Source organism: Canis lupus, chromosome 30 (assembly GCF_003254725.2).
Source record: "Canis lupus dingo isolate Sandy chromosome 30, ASM325472v2, whole genome shotgun sequence".
Classification (NCBI taxonomy): Eukaryota; Metazoa; Chordata; class Mammalia; order Carnivora; family Canidae; genus Canis; species Canis lupus.
Window position 1 is genome coordinate 11,075,775 of NC_064272.1, and position 14,815 is coordinate 11,090,589.

The 14,815-nt window shown below is 42.6% G+C and overlaps 1 protein-coding gene and 1 long non-coding RNA gene across 6 annotated transcripts in view; one reads left to right on the forward strand and one right to left on the reverse strand.

The window, feature by feature from the left end:
* The window catches only part of FRMD5 (FERM domain containing 5), a 316,738-nt gene extending 304,046 nt beyond the window's left edge, over positions 1-12,692 (reverse strand). For 2 of the 5 annotated variants that reach the window (XM_025472965.3, XM_025472967.3), the window contains exon 1: positions 12,351-12,691. In XM_025472965.3, the coding sequence (XP_025328750.1) occupies positions 12,351-12,452 (102 nt within the window). In that variant the 5' untranslated portion in view covers positions 12,453-12,691. Of the gene's footprint in view, positions 1-12,350 lie in introns of all 5 variants that reach the window. The other 3 variants (XM_049104098.1, XM_025472966.3, XM_025472962.3) reach the window with 3 other exon arrangements.
* On the forward strand, positions 11,944-13,642 carry LOC118352955 (uncharacterized). Its single transcript, XR_004810970.2, has 2 exons — positions 11,944-12,933; positions 13,306-13,642. It is a non-coding gene; the product is annotated as an uncharacterized LOC118352955 (long non-coding RNA).
* The last annotated feature ends 1,173 nt before the right edge of the window (positions 13,643-14,815 follow it).

Consider the following 14,815-nt stretch of genomic DNA (forward strand, 5'->3'; position numbering starts at 1 on the left):
TATAACTGTACCTTTTATAAACACCTCCCACCACTACCAACAGAAAGTGTGGCCACTACACAAAGAATTTTACCATAAGCAAAGGTATAACTTAATAGTGATGGCAATTAGAAACGGTGATAAGAGCGGACATCCGGCCAGCTCAGTCACTGGAGCCTGCAACTCTTGATGTTGGGGTCATGAGTTGCTTTAAAAAGCGGGGGAGGGGAAGGGTACTTGGGTGGCTCAGTTGGTTGAGCCTCCAACTCCTGATTTCAGCTCAGGTCATAATCTCAGTGTCTTGGGCTCTGTGCTTAGTGTCCCTCTCCCTTTGCTCCTCCCACTAGCCCCCACACACTCTTTCCCTCTCAAATAAATATTTTTTAAAAAGAATGGTGAAAAGATTAAGTAAGTGGCTCTAAGCATAAATTAGCATAAAGCAAAGGAGATCATAAGAGATGCAGAGAAGAGCTATGGTATGAGATAAGAAATAAAACTGTAGAATTCAGGAAGTGAAGAGAAAGTTTTCCTTATTATTTTCTTTTCTTTACGATTTTATTTATTTATTCATGAGAGAGAGAGAGGCAGAGACATAGGCGGAGGGAGAAGCAGACTCCCTGCAGGGAACCATTCAATCTCAAGACCCCAGGATCACACACGGCCTGAGCCAAAGGCACTCAACCACTGAGCCAACCCAGGTCACCTTATTATTTTCTCTCAACCAGAAACTAAAGATATTTTATGTAAGATATGTTCTTAATAGCAATAGTCCATAATGTCTTATAATGAATGACACAGTAAAAGGTCTAACTTGCAACAGTATCATTATATTTGTGTCTTTAAAATAATCAGTCTACTGTACCCAATATCCAAAACTGGAATATGGGGCAACCCGGGTGGCTCAGCGGTTTAGCACTGCCTTCAGCCCAGGGCCTGATCCTGGAGACCCGGGATCAAGTCCCATGTCGGGCTCCCTGCATGGAGTCCGCTTCTCCCTCTACCTGTGTCTCTGTCTCTCTTTCTCTGTGTCTCTCATGAATAAATAAAATCTCAAAAAAAAAAAAAAAACTGGAATATGAGAAGTGTGTTCTCTTTTGCCATACAAATTATTAGAAAACAATTCTTAGACATGCTTTCAGTACTGTGGGTACTCATTGAAATAAGCTTATCTAAATTATCCAAAGTGTATTTAAAAATAAGCAAAGTAAGTATTGATCTTTCAGATCAACTGCTTATAAAATCTGACACTGCAATAGTTGGTTCAGTATCCTATGTCCTGAAGCTAGATCAAGCCAACTCCCACTTTTTAAAAGACCTGTTTCTTTTTTTTTTTTTTTAATTATTTATTTATTTATGATAGTCACACACAGAGAGAGAGAGAGAGGCAGAGACACAGGCAGAGGGAGAAGCAGGCTCCATGCACGGGGAGCCCGACGTGGGATTCGATCCTGGGTCTCCAGGATCGCGCCCTGGGCCAAAGGCAGGCGCCAAACCGCTGCGCCACCCAGGGATCCCCAAAGACCTGTTTCATATAATGTTAGAATCTGAAGCTAAGTATAGATTAACTTGCTGTAATACTAGGACTACCTTATTTTTTTTTATCAGATTTTTATCTCTCAACTGCCAAACTTCTTCTGAGTGGCCTCACAAAGAGCGGATGGGTTATTTTGTTGTGCAGGGATGACAGTGTACTGTGAAATTGCAGGTTCCACATGCCTTATAACATCCCAGGCATCACTGCCAGTCCATAGTATCCTTCTGACTTACAAACCTCCAATTCCATAACAACTCTGGGGGATTCTGGATTTTTTTCTAGAGGCAAAAATCTGAGAGAGGGCAGGCTGGACGTTTTCTTCAGCTTAAATTATCCCCTAGAAGTACTTGAGATCCTTAGATGAATTAATTCTGCTTCTTTATAATCAATGTTCTTACTACTTGGCTCATATCTGACAAAACAATCATCTTAGTGGCATCTCCAGCCTAGAGTATATGGAATCCTCTGGTACTTGTGAAGCCAATTCTTCACTTGAGTGTCTTCAAAAATAGGGTAAGGCCCAGACTAGAGGCCTCAGACTTAAATCAGGCAATACGGAAATAAGGTTTTGCACCTGCCTGGAGGCCAAGGATAATTTGCCTGACTATGGAGGGCCTGAATGGACTACCAGACTATGAAAGTTCAAATGATTTGGCTTTTTCCTACTACAAGTTCAATGAAAGTGGCCAGACATTTAAGTGTGCCCTGGGGCATGCTGTTTTGATGTACCACTATTTCTTTCAGGTTTTAGGCCTATGGGCCTTTGCTAATTTCTCTGGCTCCCATAATACCACTTCACAGCAAGCCTCCTTAATCTCTCCCACAAAGTGGAGTGCCTGTATTGTCAGTCATTCCCCTATTCATCAGTCTTTAAACTATCCCTTCTTTTTCTCTTTTTCCAGAGCAAAATAACCTATTAGCATTGGCATTCTGCCGAACATTGATTGCCTAAATGCCAAACCATGCTTTCCTGCGGGTTCCCATCCCCAAAGCTCTAGTCTGGCATAGTGTGGAATGTTCAAAGTGCACCCTGGGTCGGGCTGGGAACTTCAGGGCTGGCAAGCAGGGGTTCACTGGGGAATCCAGGGAAGCATTGCCCCAACCTCTAGAAAAGCGATTTTGATGGCCACTTAGGTTTGGGAATAGAGATGCAGAAATTGTGCCTTTTAGGGCTCCACTAGTCACATTTCTTAACTGTCAATACACCATTTAGGCTGCACTGTATCAGCCAAAAGATTTTCAAACATCAGCTGAATGTTGGGATTTGATACTTTCTTTTGTGTAGATAAACTGATGCCAGAGATGAGGTCTCTTGGAAACAAAATTCATATACATAGTTACTGCAGCCACAGAATTAAGATTGATACATGAATCTACCCTTTCTTTATATGATGCCATTGCTTTGTGAAGAATCGTAATTTGTGTTGTACGCTTTTGGAGTTAGATTTAATTCAACACCAGTTTTCTGTTTTAGTTTAGACTAATTCTTTCAAGCATGTCAAGAATGATTGAAATTTGCTGACAGCAATCTTTCCGAGGCAAGTAGATTCTATTATTTGACTCAACTGTACCAGAGTAATCCAGATAAACATAGTAAAGACTAAATATATTTGGCTTTACATTTTTAGCTTTCCTACCTTGAAGTAGCCTGCTGTTACCTCAGCCTGGAATGCCCTTTACCCATCCCCACAGCCCATTTTCTGCTTTTGGCAATCTTTCATGACCTAGTTCAAATCTCACCTCCTTTGAGAAATATTTAGTAATTTCGAGTCCCCCATATTTGCATTGCCACAGCATACAGCCTTGTCTTAGCACTGAACTGCATGACATTTTTTGTTTGCTATTTACATGTTTGCAAATAGGGGCCTTCCTACATTCTCAGTGCTTTAAGTTGTGAAGACGATTTCTTTGAAAAACAGTATAGAAATATAAAATAATCATTCTTTCTAGGTCAGAGAAGACAGAAATAAAAACCAATAAATATAAGAGCAACAAATCAGAATGATGACCTGTTGTAGAATCTTTAGAATCCTGCCCACTTAAAAATGGTATGCATATCTGCAAATAACCTTTTATCTTACGAGGGTAGAGAATCAGTTAAGGCCATTGAGAAATGAATCAAAATTTAGAAATATAAGATTCACTGTTGGCCTCTTCCTCTCCCGCACTTTTTATACTCAACCAATCAACAATACTCTTCACTTTTACCTACTAAATATCTGTGTGACCCAGTACTAGTGATTCTCAAACCTCAAAAAGCGTAAGACTTACCTGGAAAACTTGTTAAAACAGACTGCTGAGCTCCATCCCCCGTATTTCTGATTCACTGGGGCTGCAGTAGTGCCAAAAATCTGCTTTTGTAACAAGTGCCCAGGTGAAACTGATGGTGCTCATCCAGGAACCACACTTTGAGAACCACTGCTTTAACTCATCCCCTACTCCACCCTCCTTGCTTTTTAACAAGGTTCACAATTTCTACAAAAGGAAAAAAGCCCCCTGAGTTGTGACACAGTAAGATGGCTCAAATAAGGCATAAAAATAGCTAGGTTTGGTCCTGATCTAGAATGGTTTCCTTTGGTGGGCAGGGGTTGTTTAAGGCTTTGAAATTATCTTTAACATACAGGAATGAGTCCTAAAGCATTTCTAGAATGGTCCAAGGCATCTCTAAATACAGACCAGCAGATGAGGTCATAGTAATGCAAAGAGTCAGAAGTAGAGGAGGGGGAATGAAAGCTATAATCACTGTCAAAGGGGTGTTTTCTGTAGACAAGTGAATGGAGCTATTGTACACAAACTCAGTGGTTGCCAAGCATGTGGCCCAATTATTTTGCCTGTATGAGCATGGCACGGAAGGATCTCCTTAGAGGATTGAATTCACACAAGTTAGTGTTTAGTATGACAGTAGAAGCAAGAGCCTGAAGAATCTGAACTTTATAAGTTCCTGCTTTCCAAACCTAGGATATGATACAATTGGGTTGAAAAGATTACGAAAGTCAAACACCATAGTACAGCAGAGCAGCCCAGATGGCGCATCGGTTTAGCGCCGCCTGCAGCCCAGGATATGATCCTGGAGACCTGGGCTTGAGTCCCACGTCAGGTTCCCTGCATGGAGCCTGCTTCTCCCTCTTGCCTGTGTGTCTGCCTCTGCCCCTCTCTCTCTCTCTCTCTCTCTCTCTCTCAATAAATAAAACCTTAAAAAAAAATTGTAGGGGATCCCTGGGTGGCGCAGCGGCTTAGCGCCTGCCTTTGGCCCAGGGCGCGATCCTGGAAACCGGGGATCGAATCCCACGTCGGGCTCCCGGTGCATGGATTCTGCTTCTCCCTCTGCCTATGTCTCTGCCTGTCTCTGTGTGTGTGTGACTATCATAAATAAATAAATAAATCTTTAAAGATTGTACAGCATTTACAGTTGGTGAAAGACCAATAAGAGAATCTTGCTCAAAATATTAACAATGAGGGACACCTGGGTGGCTCAGTGCCTGCCTTCAGCTCAGGGCGTGATCCTGGAGTCCTGGAATCGAGTCCCACATCAGGCACCCTGCTTCTCCCTCTGCCTGTGTCTCTGCCTCTTTCTCTCTTTCATGAATAAATAAATAAATAAAATCTTTTAAAAAATATTAACAATGAGGATCGCAAGGTGGCCTTGGGCAACAAGAGGTCCACAATTTAAATCTAGGGAGCCTCTGGGAGAAACTGCTCTCCCTACTCTATCTTTGGCTCTACTGATATTTAAAACATTTGTACAAGTTCAAAACGTTGTATTGGCCACCCAGATCCAAGTCTTAAAGGAATGGAAAGTACACTTCAATGACTAGAATGGACATATAACAAGATGTTTTTGCTCTCTTAGGGAAACACCATTCTCTCCGCAACACAGGAATGGAGATGCTTTAGTACTCTTCAGAGTTCTCAGCTGTGTGAGAGAAACATTCAGGTGGCTGACCTAAGCCCCAGGTATCAACCCCAGAAAACAGCGGCAACAACTGCCACCTGTGCTCCAGAAGAACAGCGTTCTCCTCCCTGAGCACCACATAGGCAAGATACAGAAGCCATGAGGTTGCTGCCAATCCTCCATGATATTCACGTCTGTTGTACAAGCTCTGGCTAGACACAGCTAAGGCAGAGCGGCCCACGGGAGGCTGCTCCAAGAAACAGGGTCTGCAGAGTCGGAATGTTATACACGAGACTATCAGAAGATGAATTCAGCTTAAAATAGATCTAATTGGAAACAGGTTGGGAAGCATGGTTCTCGTCCATGAACCCATGCTTGCTTCCTCTTGTTTGAGCAAGAGGTTAGAAAATGAGGCTGTGAGGAGGTTTTATGTGGCACTGACTTAGGGAAAAGGAATGAAATAAGTTTCTGTGGCTGTGGTGATCCCTATGCTCAATATCCTAATTCTGCCAGCCTTCCAACACCCCATGAAGCACTGCACTACACAGTATTCTTTTTTTTTTTTTTTAAGATTTTATTTATTTATTCATGAGACACACAGAAAGAGAGGCAGAGACATAGGCAGAGGGAGAAGCAGGCTCCATGCAGGGAGCCGGATGCACGACTGGATCCCGGGTCTCCAGGATCACACCCCGGGCAGAAGGCGGCGCTTAACTGCTGTGCCACCGGGCTGCCCCACAGTATTCATTTGATCTAAGCCCTCTAAACCTGCATTGATGGGGGAAGGGGAGACCTGAAAGGCTTGAAATCCTAAGAGACAAACCAAACAATCAAGGAGTTCTAGACTGCAGCTCCTCTAATTCAACAAAGGATAATTGCAGAAAGTTATCAGAGACCTCAAAGGCTCCATAAAATACCACATTTACATACCATACACCTCACCAGGGAGAGGGGCTGTAGAGCAAAGTGGCTTAGAATGGGATGGGTTGAAACTATAAAAAGCGTTATACAGTTGTTAGAAAATTTTTATTGTTTTTCAGACACAAAAATACTAAAGTGTTGGAGTTAACCCAGCCATCATGTAGCACAAACAAATCAGAATAGTTATTGAACTACAACCATGTAAGGCACTGTCGTATAATTCCTAGCATTTAAAATTTATAGCTTCCTCTGACTTCTTTAAAAATTCTAAAGTAAGGCAGCCTGGGTGGCTCAGTGGTTTAGCGCCACCTTCAGCCCAGGGTGTGATCCCAGAGACCCGGGATCGAATCCCACATCGGGCTCCCTGCATGGAGCCTGCCTCTCTCTGTGTGTCTCTCATGAACAAATAAATAAAATCTTTAAAAAAATAAAAATTCTAAAGTAAAATCTACCAGAAAATAGATATGAAAATAATGCAAAATATTTTACTATAGTGATTATATCACTTAATGTCTTGCTTATTTTGGGTTACACATTTTAATACCTATACATAAACCACAACAAACATAAAAATGACTATTTTTTGGTCTTCAGGTGGTCTGATTTTATCTTGGCAAACTTTTTTTAATGTGATATTAATGCTAGCACAGACATGATCAATGAGTCTCTGGGCAATGCAACAGAGAACTCAAAACCCACATCCTTTTTTTATTATACACTATGTAGAATTGCCTCATCTAGCATATTCATTCCAAACATTTAACAGAATGCAAATTCATACAAATACCCTTGAGTAAAATATGCAGTGGTGATAGTTTCTAGGTTTCTCTTGGATGCCACTGACACTTCCTTAAACCAAACTTTTTCAAGAAAAGAATGGGAGCATAAATATACATCTAGAATTTACCTTTTGTGCTAAAAAGTTGGTCTGTATTAATTTTATACAAAGAACATTTAATAATACAAATTAAGAAATAGAATACAAATGCTTTCAAGATTCTAGAAGGCTAATTTTGGAACTTAGTTTCAAGAATTAGAGTCTGACTTGCTATTATAACAAATCCTGAGACACCATAATTATTTTTTAAAGCAAAGTTTAAAAAAAAAACAATATTCATGAAAATACAACAGCTTTGTGTCTTTCTGTGAATACAATTAATCTTAGTTCTCTAACAACATCCCTTTTGCATTAATGAAACCAAGGATTTCGCTTACCAAATATGAAGCAGAAGTTCTTGGAAGAGACAAATCATGGTAGGTGCAGGAAATAAATGCCCCTCTAAAGCCAAAGACTTGGTAGGAATGAGGAAAAGCAAACCTGAATTCTTGAGTTTTAGAGAAGAGTTCTACTACAGAATGCAGTTATTCCAGACTTGAATTTCATGATTTCACTGAGATTAATCAGAAATCATTTTGTTAGATTTTATTTATCTATTTGAGAGAGAGCAAAAGAGAGCACAAAAGCGGGAAGTGGAAGCATACTTCCCTCTGAGCAGTGAGTGCAAGGAGGGGGAGGGGGGTAATTGATCCCAGGACCAGAGATCAAGACCTGAGCCAATCAGAAATCATTTTAAGGAGAGGCACCTGAGTGGCTCAGTTGGTTAAGCACTCAACTCTCGGTTTCAGCTCAGGTCACGATCTCTGCTTAAGATTCTCTCCCTCTAAAAAAACAAAAAAACAAAACAAAAAAAAAAAGATTCTCTCCCTCTCCCTTCGCCCCTGCCCCCATCACACACTCTCTCACTCAAATAAATAAAATCTTTTTAAAAGTCATCTTAAGGGATGCCTGGGTGGCTCAGTGGTTGAGCATCTGCCTTCAGCCCAGGGCATGATCCTGGAGTCCCTGGATCAAGTCCCACATCGGGCTCCCTCCATGGAGCCTGCTTCTCCCTCTGCCTCTGTCTCTCTGTGTATCTCATGAACAAAAAAAAAAAGTCATCTTAAGGAGAATCAAGGCTTATTTTCAAAAAAAAAAAAAAAAAACAACTTCTCAATCCTATTTTTGACTTGCTAGACTAAGGCACAACGCATATTAGTCTGTTATTATTTATTATTATGTTATTATTTGTAATGAAATTACCAAATAACTTTTTCTTTACTGTGAAATAAGTATTTTTATTTCCATTTTACAGATAAGGAAATTAAAGTACAGACAGGTGAAATAACTTACGGAGTCAGAAGGAAAAGAGGGAACAAAGATGGGATTTAAAGGCAAAATGACCAGAGTTTAAATATAGCACAACCACCTACTAGCTTTAAGTAAGTTCCTTCATCCAAGTCTTTCATCTGTAAAATGAGAATACCACCTACCTCTCAAATAGTTGATGTAAGGCATAAACAAAACACCTCGCAGAAAGAATAGTACAGTTAGCCATTCAAGAAACATCAGCTCTCCCACCAATCCACAAACCTATTTTCTTCAGCTAGTACAATGGGTGTATAATGAATCCATATGCTATTGTGAGGTAAGTGAGAAAATAGCACAAGTGGGGCGCCTGGCAAGTACGGGACATTTGTTCTCTCCCCCAATATTCCCTCCCTTATCATAGATCCCACAGTTACTGAATGGTTGAGCCACAGTCAAATCCATATCTTGGTTGCATTATAGAACTGCTTCTGTACACATGCATTTATGGTAGTACCTCATTTAACTGCAAAAATATATTTAACCTAGTCACTTGATCAGTTGTTATTTTAATGTGTTCCCAGTAAAATCAAATTCATTTCTAGGGTAGCCTTATTTTTCAGTAATCAGAAAAAGGTGATTAATATTTCTGACTTGAAAATATGTATTTTCAATACATATTTCTACTGGCAATTCTGTAATGCATATTCTTAATATTTTATAAACTATTACAACTCAAGATAGCTAAGAATCTATTAGGATATTATATGTCTAAGCATTTACATGACTCCATTTGATATACTGAGTTCAAAGATATTAGGTAACCTTTTCATTTTTCCTATTTGTTCCAAGTAAAATAACAAAGTCGGGTAGTAAATGTGGTAAGTAAATGTAGATACTCATAAATGAAACAGATGTGTGAAAAATATGGACCAGATCTGCATTTATGAGGCAATGACCTTCAAAACTGGCAGGGAGCTATTAACAATGTTCTTCACAGGGGAGCAATTATATTACAACCCTCCCATGTATAATTTCATTTCCCATGATCTACAAATATATTTGCATATCAGAAAGAATAAAAGAATAGTCTGGTAACTGTGGCAACCTTCATTGAGAGGATATAAGCATTTTCCTTACCTTGATAATCACATTCTAAATGCCAGATCAGTATAACTGGTGCAATATGAAAGGCAAGACCAACACTTTGACAGAATTACCTACAACTGAAATTTACTAAATATAGCTATTACGGCTCTAACCCAGTGTTACATTTCTGATTCTCTAATCCCCTAAGTGTTCTCTGATTATCTCAAGAAGTACTGAAATCTTCTAAAATATATACCTTAAAGAAAAATATGACATATAGTACTTTAAGGGAAAGGATTCCAAATTATCACCAAAAATTTTTTAAAATATACTATAATTCCTAAAATGTTAGGAATATTGCTTTAACCTAGCAAATAGCTCACAGTTTTTCCCCATACTGATTTAAAAGACTCTATGTCTAATGTTTGACAAATAAGCACATGCACAAACACGCGCATGCACACACAGCAGAAACATGAGGAGAAAGTTGCTAAGAAAACCTCAATCTCTAAAAGCTAAAAAAAGCTATATGCACAAAATATTAATTTCACATAAGATCCTTTTTTTTTTTTTACATTTCCTCACATTGGGTAAAAACAAAAGTAATTCACAATACTTGTGCCAAAGATTGACAATATTACATAAACTTCAGAATTCCTGTTTTCTAATTTTCACTAAAGAATCACAACGCATAATCATCAACATGTCTAGACAGTGGACACTCACTACAGTATAGTGTCATGTTACACCAAGCTTAATTTTCTTATGTGCCCTATATTCTTATAACATATTAAAAATTATAATAATGTAAAATAAGACCAGCAAGAGAATAAACACAACCATAGTAAGACAGAGCAAGCATAAACCCAATAAGTCCTGCTTGACTTAAAAATATTTTTCTCAGTGATAATAAAAATTACCCACAACTATACCAATCAACCAACCTTAGAGGTTCCATTAAGTGGGAAAAATAACTAGTTGTTTTATTTTGATACCTTAAAACCACAAGATTGTCACTAGTTGAGCGATGATGTGAACTGTTTCATTTGTACTCTATACCTTGGTAAAAGTTAATGACCTGCCCCAGAAATTTTATTTCACCATATACCCCAAAGTATTTTTAGGACTCACAAAGTCTGAATCTCACACTGCCCTTGATATGTTATCATGTAAAAGCTTTAAATTTTAAAACAAAAGGATAAAGACCTTAAAAGCTCTAGACAGTGTATTCAAACGGTGACTATGTCAAGTCAGTATCTTCTCCTCCCCCACCCAAAAACAAAAAAAAGAACTGTACACAACACATGAAGATACAATAGAAACAAAAAGTAGCATGCCATTCATTCAGTAAGGAAATAATACAGAACATCTATCATATTCAACTACAAAAATCCTTTCACTTGATGGCTAGCATCATCATGTCTGTTTAATTTGCATTTAAGTGGCCTTAAAAAAGAGATTTTGTTCCCTTTCTCTGTCCTCCTGGATCTTTGGCAGCAGTCAGCACTTCTGCCCAGAGCTTGTTTGGGGAGTGGGAGAAAAGGGAAAGTGGAGAGAAGGCTGAACTGAGCACGGAGTCAGCAGAGAGCAGCTGCTCTCATCCACTCCCCAGCGTCTTTCTCACACACCGCTATTTTCCGCTATTGAGCATTGTCAGCAAAAAAATAAATGGGGAGGGCGGGAGACAAAGAGGGTAGAACCAGAGGCCGACAGTTTTTGTCTGCCACATCTGAGGCGAGAAGCCCCCTCTGGTTTCTTGCTGCAAAGGCAAGGGATCAGGTGAGACCCCTCCGGGTCCAACTCAATTTGCTTCTCGAGAAAGAGCAGTTTCCGGCAGCGAGCGCAGGATCCTTCGGCTGCTAAACTAAACACCAGAGCATTGTCAGTGTTTCCCATCTCTGACTTTACAGAGAGAGGGCTGTGACTGCATTCCTGGGAAAGACTACTACTCCAAACGTGCCACACGGCAGTAGTGAAAACACATAAGCAAGAGGTTGTAAAAAAAAAAAAAAAAAAAAAAAAAAAAAAAATCTCTTCCAAAATACCAGGTTCTGAAGAAATGCTGCGAAGCATTAACGTATTGTTGGCGTTTTTTGGAAGTCACCGATTCTTTCTCGCCACGGCCAACCCTCAAACCTCTGGTACTTGTTGCTAAATCTTTACCTCACCCCACCCCCCCAAAAAAAATTGCCCAGCACGAGATGTGGGGAGCGAAAGGCGGGAGGGGGGCCTAATCTCGGGAGCCCAGAGGACTGGTCTCCCTTCCATAGGCCACTCTGCATGGGCTGCGCGTTCACTTCTACCTTCCGAGAGCTCTGACTCACAGATGCTGGGGGGGGGGGGGGGGGGGGGGTGATTATGACATACAGCGTTATCCTTCCAACCAAAGATAGATAAGAAAAGCTGGCCAGCGGTCCTTGCCTGGCCAGAGAGCCAAAGCCTGCGCCCTCCGACGGGGCGGCCGGGGCAGGAGCCTTTCGCCCTGCCTGCCTGCCTCCGGACGCCCGCGGAAGATGCTCCCCACCCGGGCAGGCTCGAGGAGCCAGGATGGGGCGCCCTCACCCTGGGAGAGGGCAAGAAGGGAGCTGAGGGTCCGGGACGGAGGGACTCTCACCGCAGCTGCGCCGAGCGCTCGGCACCCCGCCCCGGACCGGGTCTCGGGCGGAGGCGCTCTGCACTGGGGCCGTCAACCGCAGCCAGGGACGGACAAAGCACCGGGGTCTGCGGCGACCCCGGGCGGCGGCCGCGGGCCAAGTTAGCGAGGCTCGGGGGCCGCGGGGGTCCCGCGGACAGGGCGGCGCGGCACTGACCTGGATGGTGCAGGTGTACTCGCTGTCGTCCAGCAGCCGCACGGTGCAGCTGTACTCGCGCTCCAGGCTCCTGCTGCTGCCGCTCATCAACCTGCTCAGCATCTTCCCGCCCGCCCGCCCCCGGGAGAGACGCGGCGGCGCTGCGGACCCCGGACCAGGCGCCCCTCAGCCGGGCAGCTCCGCGCGGGCCCCGGGCACCTGCACCATCACCCCAGCCCGGTCGCGGCCGCTGCCTCCTGCCGGCCCAGCTCCTCCTTCTTCTCCTCCTCCTTCTCCGCCACCGCCTCCCTCTAGCCCAGAGCAAGCGCCCCGCTCTCTCTCCTCCGCGCCCCACTCCCCATGCCCAGCTCTTGGGGCGGGGCCTCGGCCGGAGAGGGGCCAATGGGGGTCAGCGCGGCGGAACCGAGTGGCAGGCGGTAGAGCCAATCGAAATAGCGTACTGGGATGATGGACAGGTGACGGAAGCAATCACGGGAAAGCAGTCGGACAGAGCCCAGCGGCACCAGCCCTCTGGCGTCCCAAACTAGGGGCTCTTCTCTGCTCTGCGGTTCCTGTAGAAGCTGTTTCCCCTCCCCCGGGCCAGGTGTGGGCACCCGGCCGGATAAATGTCTGCTGCGTGGAATACGTTTAGGCTGGGCTTCAGGGGCCAAGTCCTACACTCTGCAACGCCGCGAGTCCCGCCCTCTCGGGAGCAGGGGCGGTGCGAGATAACAATCACCGCACCTGCAGAATGCAGGCACCTTCCGCTCAGGACCGGGCTGCTGCCCCCACCTGAGCTATTTCCTAAATCGGCCCGACGGGCCTGTCTGCCCCAGCCCTCTTATTTTGGAGAACATCTGTTTTACAGGAGCTACTTAAGTAAAAGCGGTAGGGTTCTCACGGGTTTTTACGTGCCCAGGTTTAACCCCTAGGAAACCCTTCACTCTAACACCCTATGCCTCCCTTCTATTTTCAGAAGACAAAAGGAAGAGACTGAGGTGTGTTCCTTCAGCCAGTAGGGTGCAGAGGAATTGATGGGTCCTTTCCTTGCACCTTCAGAACTAGAATTACCATATTTTCAGACTTCATCAACGAAACACCAGAGTATGTCAGGAGGTATATGTCTCAAAGAAAAAAAAAATTGCTGCCCTTTGTGACCCCACATCTAAAGATCTTATGTTCTTTACGAAAACTTCACCAAGAAACATTCAATATTGAGTGACTCAAAATTTGTTGATGGAAGGAAATGTTATATAAAAGAATCATATCAACATAACATTAATGCAGTAATAAATATATTAATTGAAAAATAACATATGCATAATTTCCTATTATTTTCATTTATACTGTTCTTGTTTATAGGGAAAACAAACACATAACAAAAATGAAACCCTACATTAACTTAGAAAACATCTGACCTTTAAAGTAGTTTTTCCCCCTTCTCCCCCACCCTCAGTCATATTTAAATGTGACCCTTGAAGGGGAGGGGGGAGGGGCAGAGAGGGTTCTGAACTCAAACCCCACTCTGGGCTTAGAACCTACTTAAAAAAGTGTGCTTCTTCCCTAATGTCCTTGGATTCCAATATTTCTCCCCATTTTTTTTGCATGGGACCCTCCCCTACTTCAGTTATCACCTCAATAACCTAGATTGCTATCCTTATTAGTTGCATTCTCCTTTGTGGCATTCATAGTCATAGGAGGTTCCACTTTTCAATGTACTACTGGAGGAGTTAAGAAACTAGAACAATGAGATATTCCAACCATCAAACCGAATGTGAGTTCCCCTACTTTGTGGCCCCAGTATGTAGCCTGGGTGTGCAACACAGTAGGTATTTGATGAGTGTTTGTCGCATGAAGTAAATGAGATAGATATTTCATAGTGTCTAAGTCCCAGGGAAAGATCTATGCAGAAACTAAGAATTTCAGGAAGGTCTTGAAGATATGAAATTATTAATATGCCAAAGTGATAGTCGACAAAGCTCTACGTTGTTATGTAGTTGGGAGAAAGTAATGAAAGATTTCAGGCAGGCAGAACCTCTGTTGAAGGCAAGAGTTGCTCTTTGTTTACAGAATCTACAAAAGCAAGAAAAAATGTCCAAGAAGCTAGAGGAAGCCCAGTAGTTTGATGGTAGGGAAATGTCTTTAACAGGTTATGCAAATAAGCAGCTGTTAGAATAAAAAGCAAAGCACCACAAATCCAGAAAAGCTCTAAGGAACTGAATGTAGTCTTTTTTCAGAGTATGACCATAGACGCAATCAACAGGGATAAGATTGTGGCTGCTGTGCCAATGTGTTAAGTAACATTCCTGTTCAGCCTAAGAAAATCATGTCAACTTAGATGCTCACCTCAATGAAAGACCAGTTAGAGGGCAGTCTGGGTGGCTCAGGGGTTTAGTGCCCCTTTCAGTCCAGGGCATGATCCTGGAGACCTGGGATCAAGTCCCACATCGGGTTCCCAGCATGGCACTCTGCCCATGTCTCTCATG